The sequence below is a fragment of the Berghia stephanieae genome, chromosome 14, assembly GCF_034508935.2.
Source record: "Berghia stephanieae isolate SIO BIC M18660-M18661 chromosome 14, UCSD_Bste_1.3, whole genome shotgun sequence".
Taxonomy (NCBI): Eukaryota; Metazoa; Mollusca; class Gastropoda; order Nudibranchia; family Aeolidiidae; genus Berghia; species Berghia stephanieae.
The window spans coordinates 26206388-26213887 of NC_088373.1; the positions used below are offsets into that span (position 1 = coordinate 26206388).

The 7500-nt window shown below is 37.3% G+C and overlaps 1 protein-coding gene across 1 annotated transcript in view; it reads left to right on the forward strand.

The window, feature by feature from the left end:
• The window catches only part of LOC144959603 (uncharacterized), a 15882-nt gene that overhangs the window by 1086 nt on the left and 7296 nt on the right, over positions 1–7500 (forward strand). The window contains exon 2 of the mRNA XM_078892229.1: positions 5847–7263. Coding sequence (XP_078748355.1) covers positions 6214–7263 — 1050 coding nt within the window. The 5' untranslated portion in view covers positions 5847–6213. The remainder of the gene's footprint in view (positions 1–5846; positions 7264–7500) is intronic.

Below are 7500 nucleotides of genomic sequence, written 5' to 3' on the forward strand. Positions count from 1 at the left end.
CAAACCTCAGTTCCCCCCCCCCGTGTCTTTGACACATTGAGCAATCCAGATTGGCTATTCCTCTCTGTCCTGTACTGCCATGCATATCTGCCTCGTCCCATGGACATCCCCGGTTTTGAGGTCTCTGTGGACAGTTGCTTTCCAAGTCGTCTTTGGCCGTCCTCCTCGTTTTCGTTTCGTCTACTGTTTTCATTCCTTAATTCAAATGCTTTGGTTGTGTGTGTTGGGGGGGGGGGGGGGGGGGGGGAGAAGCGGTCTTCTTTCATGCGAAGGAACGTCCTAGCCAGCTCAGAAGACGTTGCTGGATGGTAAGCCTAACGTCCTGCATTCAAGCTCTGGTTAGAATTTCTATATTTATTACACGATCTAAGTAAGCGGTCATTGTTAGAATGCGGTGAGACATTGTTTTAGTCTCAGACTGATTTGATTTTGATTTTTAGTTGGACGTTCCCTTGATTTCATTATTTTGTATAATTTTCGAATTCTGGTTGTTATTTCCTTAGGTATATCACCATCTCCTCTAATGTTGCTTCCTAAATATTTAAATGCTCCAGCCTGTTTGATTTTCTCTCTCGAAACAATTATTTCTAGCATCATCCCGCTTGTTTTCAACGTGTCACATTTTTTACATTAAATCTCAGTCCAGGTTTAGCTGCATTTCCTTGTTATGAGCTTGTGGCCATTTGCAGACTGTCTCTGGTATCTTCGAAAAGGAAAATTACCCTCGGCATAATCTAAACACTAAATTTGCAGATGCGACTGAGAATGATTCCATTGTCTTTTCTTTGCTTTTTCATGCTATAGTTGATGAGATTTATAAAAAAAGAAAGGGGAGAGGATCCAAATTGGTCTTTCTCCTGTTTCAATGAGAAAAGGAAAATGGGAAGAAATGGACAAAAGAAAAGGAGCAAAACAGAAAATTTTGAAGTAAGACATGCAAAACATAAGGCAAACAGAACAGTATAGAGAATTCGACAAAACCGTAAAAATTGGCTAGGGAAGATAAGCACAACTGGAAAGATAAGACAAAAGAAGCGTAAAAAGCAGCAGATGACAAAGACACGAGAACAGTTTATAGAACTATTAATCCTTCCTTACCAACTACAGAAAAATCGTCACATTCGTTACGAACCAACATTTTTCTTTTTCAAATTTCTGTTGTGCATAATAAAATTTAAAGAAAATTAACAGTGTATTGTAGAGCATGTTTTCCTAAAGAATTTATGTATCGCAAGAACTTACGACTATTATGTCAGAGTGGTAAAAAAATTATTTTTGTGTAAGGTGGGTGTGAAGTTTTGGGGAAAATCTTGAAAATGGTTGGTAACTTTGACTTACTGACTTAGATGCCTTTCGCGTCTCGACCGAAAGATCGTGTCGCCTTGGCTGTTTCCAGTATTTCCTGTGTGAGGTGTCTCCAATATTGCTGGTCCTCTGCTAGGGTTCTCAGATTTTCAAGGTCCCCTGTCGTTATGAGACTAATGCTTTGTCCAAGTGTTGTGAGGTTTTTGTTTAGGATCACAGGGAGTGTTGTGATCGGTCTTCCTCTGGAAAGGTTCCCGTGTTTTTGGAAGTATCCCGACATGGCTTGGCTAGCTGGTATGTTTTTGTCCCTGCGTAGTATGTGACCGAAAAGTTGCCATCGTTGTTGTAAAATGTCAAGGGAGATTGGTCTTTCTTTGTGATCTTATAGAGTGATTCATTTGAGATCTTTTTTGGGTATTTGATGTCCAGTACCCTTCTTAGCTGTGTGCGATGGAAGGCATCCAGATGTTCTTCTTCGGATTTTGTCAACGCCCAAGTGCCGCAGTTATACAGAAGTACCGGTTTTACAAGAGCACGGTACAGTTTCAGTTTGGTTTTTCTCTTTATTTTGTCACCTCTAATCCATACATTGGTGAGTTTACTGAGTGCGGCGTTTGATAGCTGTTTTCTTCTTTGTACATCCTCGGTGTCTCCAATTAGTGAGCCGACTTTCTTTGTTCTTTTCCATTCCTCTTTGTTCCTCGATATTGTTGTAAATTCGGTTTTATTGGCATTGACTTGGAGGTTATATTTCATGAGGGTATTTTGTATGATGTCTATATTTGCTGGTGTTGATCCAATAAAATCGACATCATCTGCATAGGCGATTTCTCTAGGGATTGCATTCTCAATATGAGTCGTTGGTTTTGGAATGACTTTTCGAACTTCTTTCAGAGCGTGTTCTAAGTATATTGTGAACAGAATCGGGCTCAGACTATCTCCTTGGGGGGTCCCGATGTTACTTTCGAACTGCGTCTGTTTTGTGGCCCCGTATATCCTTGGTTGTATCTTTGTGTTGCTGAGGAGAAATCGGATTATTCGGAGCTCGTCTTCGTCTACTATGTCTGTTAATATCTCCAAAGTTTTCCTCTGTCGATCGTATCAAAGGCTGCGGACATATCGATTCCGGTTATTGTTATGGATATGTTTTCTTTGAGTGCCTTTGCTGCCAACCATTTATGTGTCCATACAACGTCCGATGTGCTTCGGTCTTGGCGAAACCCGCTTTGGCTATGTGATAGATATTTTTCTATTTTCGGTCTAATTCTGTTGAGGACAATAGTTGACAGTGTTTTTCTTATGGTATTCAGTAATGTTATTGGGCGCAGGTTGTTTACGGGTCCTTTCGTTTTTCCTGGTTTTTGTATTGTAATAAGGACAACGCTGTTTATGTCCCAGTCTTTGTGTGTTGAGAATGTTTTGTTCATTATGTTTGCAATGCTCAGATCCAGGGAGAGGGTACCGCATTTCAGCAATTCAGCGGGAATTTCATCTTCGCCTGGGGATCTGTTATTGTTTAGGCACTTTATGCTATTTCTAACTTCAGTTGTTGTGATGCGGTTGTTTAGGTCTCTAGGGTTTCCTGAGAAGGGCGATATTTGTGAGACTTGTTTGTGAAATTTCTGCTGGAAGTGGTCAGTTACAATGTCAAGGATATCGTTGGGATTTGTTGTCTGTTTGCCAAATTTATCCTGTAGTTTTGGGTTCTCGAATGGTTTTCGGTTCAGAGATTTCGTCGCTTTGAACATAGACGATGCGTTATTTTTGGACTTTTCTATGTCTTCCACTTTTTTGTCTAATTCCTCGTTTCTGTGTTTTATTGTAAGTGATCGAATTGAATGCAGTATTTTGTTTCGTTCCGTTTTCAGGTTTATTATTTCTTCCGAGTCTTTCGTGTTTTGTATCCTGATCCTAAGTTCTTTTTGTTGCCGCGATAGATCGTTAATGTTAGGCGTTCGATTTGGTTTGTTCTTAGTTGTATTAATAGAGCCTGCACTTTCTTCCCCCGCATATTTCATTGCCGCTTGCGTCTCTTTCCATTTATTGTTTGGATTGCTGTTTTGCTTTATTTTCCATAGACTTGAGTTAAGTTCATATTGGTAATGAATGCGACATTCTCGCTCATTTACTATTTTTGCCGTGTTTATTTTGACTGCCGTTTTACCTTTCTGTCTTCGTTGTCTGTACACATTTATGTTGAAATTCGTTTTTACAAGTTTGTGATCGGATGTTAGCAGTGTACCACCGTATAATAATAATAATAATAATAATAATAATAATAATAATAATAATAATATAATAATAATAATAGATCTTTATTGTCCATAAATATGGCAATTTGTCATTTAGTTACACTTGTCATAACGTTATATGATAACTATAACATTGAACAGATACCTCACTCCTACCCATTCTCTCTCTCTCTCTCTCTCTCTCTCTCTCTCTCTCTCTCTCTCTCTCGCGATGATCCTACTCTGATCGCGAGTTGGTTGAGTAGTGTTTATGGCGGTGTCGACATATGATATAGTCTATTTGGTTGTGTATTGTTATCATTTTGTCTTGGGTTTGGTCTTTCCTTTGTCCTACCCATGTTGTCTGGTGTCTTGATGGGTGGTTGAAAGCACTGTTTGTTATGAAAAGTTTTCTCTGTTCACAGAACTGGACTAATTTTTCTCCGTTATCGTTACGTTTTCCTTTTGAGTATGATCCTAAACATAGTGTGTCACTGTCGAGACGTTTTCCTACTTTGGCATTAAAATCTCCAGCAATTATTAATATTGATTTGTTTCCTATTTTGTTCAGTGTATCATCTAGGTCTTTGTAAAATTTATCAGTTTCCTCTGGGTATTGTTTTGCGCGTTGACTTGTTGGTGCGTAAACATTTACGATTGAGATAGTGAACGTCTTCTTACCGTGATCGTCTTTGTTATTGTTATTCTGGTTCCTTGAATTGATCTTACACTTCAGCTCAAGAACACATATTCTGTCCGAACATTCCATTCGTCACTAGTCAAATCCCTGCAGTTTTTATTTATGAGAAATCCACCACCATAGTGAGGTGAACTGGAAGCAAAGCACAGCAGTCTGGTTGGTAAGGAGAGAGTTAAAAGGCTGGCTTGTAAAATGGAAACTAACCTCTAGTGTCCATAAAAGACAAGAATGGAAATTCCTTGAAAACAAATGAAGTCAAAGACAGACGGACTGATCATTTTAAAAAAGTCCACGTTCAACAAAACCAAGACAAGCAGCTGAACTTTGGAAACTTATACGGTGTCTACATGATATCAATAATGACCAAATAACGCTCGGTGAAATAGCGCGTGCAATATGAAAATTGAAAAACAATAAAGTGCCAGGAATGCTCAAGTAGGGAGGGGACTCATTGATAATTATACTAACTGAACTCTGTAACAAAATATGTGAATCAGAGGATATCCCCGATGGTTGAAACATTGGAACAATCGTTCCATTACCAAAAACAGGAGATCTCAGCAACTGCTCAAACTGTAAGGGAATAATGTTGCTTTCATTAACAAACGAAGTCCTAGTCTTGTCATATGATGAAAAATCAAAATGATACGTGAGAGAAATTAAGAGAGCATCAGCGTGGATTCAGAGTAGGAAGATCATGTGTGTTTACTATATTTTTTTTACCCTACGTCACATCATTAAAAACTCAAATTAATAAAATACCTTGTTATTTCTTCATCTTATCGACTTCGAAAAGGCTTTTGATAGTATTCATAGACAGCATGAGGCGTATATTACAAAGTTATGGAATGCCACGTAATTAAAGATTTATATAATTAGACAAGCTGTCGTGTAAGAAATGATAATTAATTAGTTCCAATGCGTAACTATGCTAGAAATTTGAAAAACTATCTTCTTACATAAAAACTTGATGAGCAGTGCCGATCCTATATCCAATCATAAATAGATTCATTATTCTTGCGTGTCGGCTTTACCAAACATTTTATGATATTGAAAATTTGGGAGCTCGGTATTTAAATGACAATGTCCGTTGAGTTAAATAGATGTCATCAAAAGTCTTATCCACATAAAATTAAATAAAACATGGTGCGCAAAGTTTGGATAGATAATTCAGAGGTTTGATCCGCCGATCGTGAAAATCGAGACTTCAAATGTTTGATCCGCCTACCATCGAGATGCTTTTGATTAAGAAAAACGTTTTAAGAATTCAGAAAGTTTTTCTTCCCTTAATAAAACACTTGCTTTTGTTGATGTCACCTCCGCTAATGCTTGTCACTGTTATATCTAAAGAGTAGAATATCCACTGCTTCTTTTACTTTGGTTGCTCTAGATGATTGAAAAAGAACATTATGGTGCACTCTGTGTTAGAATTTCAGATTTTTAAATAATTGATTTTTAAATTATCTATTGATGAAAAGAGCTAGCTTGTGTAGTATAGTTTTTCTTAACATTTTTTGACACCATTATGATGGTGATTTAACTATTTTCAATATTCTCTAATAATAAAAATAAGTTCTATGTTTATAATTTGTAGTTTACTCGTTCTACAGAAATAATCTGTATAGTTGACAAGACCCAGCCCTGACGGACACCTCAGCGTTTTGACTCCTGTGTCGAACTTTCCAAGTAAATACCTTATCGTGGAATATTTTATCAAACAAATCAAATTATTGGAGCATTTTGACTTTTAAAAAAACTTAACTTTTTAAATCCCCTTGCTACATAGATTTTTTTCAAACGCTTTTTCAAAGTCAACACACCAATGATTATTTGATAGAGTATATCTTGCATTGATCGAGTTGCAGTGATGTCCTTTTGAAAATCTGCCCTATTTCTGAGGATAATGACAATCCATATCATAAATCGTGCATAAGGGAGGGATCTTTCTTAGGTTAAGTCCAGACTAGAGTAACAAGTATGAATTTAATTGCCATCCTTACGTCCCTTACAGTTCCCATAATATATTGCCAAAACACCAGTTGGCAAAAGTACCATGTCGACCTTAATACTCTAGCCTTGAACTGGCCTGAAATTTACTCAGACTTTTGTGGTTATGAGTGTAATAATGGTACCCTTGTTCCTACGAAGGGCTCCAGATACTGCACTATTCCTAGATGTTTTTTGTGTGAATGTGACCACAGTTGTGTTTTTAGAGGAACGTGTTGTCCCTCGTTTTACGCCAATGAACGAAACACATTACAAGACGTAGCTAGAATCTACAATGGAATGAGAGTTCATGATGTTTACAACAGAGCCCAATGCGAAAACATTGTTATCTGGAAGAGCACCCCTATGTCTATTTTATCTATATCAACGTGTCCTAATGAATGGAGAAACGACAACGTGCGAACGCAATGTGAAAAGCCCAAATTGGATTCTTTGGAATCAGTAACATATTTAACTGATGTCAGAACAGGTCTGGTTTTCAGAAATATCCATTGTGTTCTTTGCAATGGGCTGGATCCAAAATCTGAAACATTTAATTCCTCTTGCATCATGGATGAAAAATATTGTCACCTTAGCGGAGTTACAACTCCCCTCCGATCAATACCATTTGTAGCGGATTGTGCATTATATGACAATGTATTCCATCTCACAGATCGTCTGGAAATGTATCAACTCGCAACCCAACTTAAAGAGTGTGAATTGAGCTTCAATAACATTAGTAACTACTTCATCCCTTGTGAATTAGATAGTCCAGATTTTCTACATTCCTGCCCAATGCAGTCGGATAAAATTTTGCGAGACCTTTGCGATAATCTTCCACCAATTCCAGCGATAAGAGTAGAAGGAGCTAAAAATATATATTGTTTTCTCTGTAACAGAAGGAAAATAAAACATAGCATCGGACCAAATGAGTGTGACGTTAGGAGTGCTAGTGCTTTCAAATTGTTATTTAGCACGTCTTCGAGAAAAGAAAAGGTCAAACATGAAATTTGTGGACGAGACTTGGCAACACGTTCAGAGGTAAGTAAAGCAATCTAATTAGATTTTTTTATCTCTTAATTTTCCCAAAACTTTTCAATTTCTTACAAATTATATAATAATATTTATTAAAACTAAGCCCTCAGCTCATCTATCACTGTTGCATGCTGGTCATAATTGTAAAAGTAGTAGTAGTAGAAATGGTAGTAGTAGTGGTAATATTAGTAGTAGTAATAGTAGCATTAGTTGTTGTTGCTGTAATAGTAAGTAGTAGTAGTA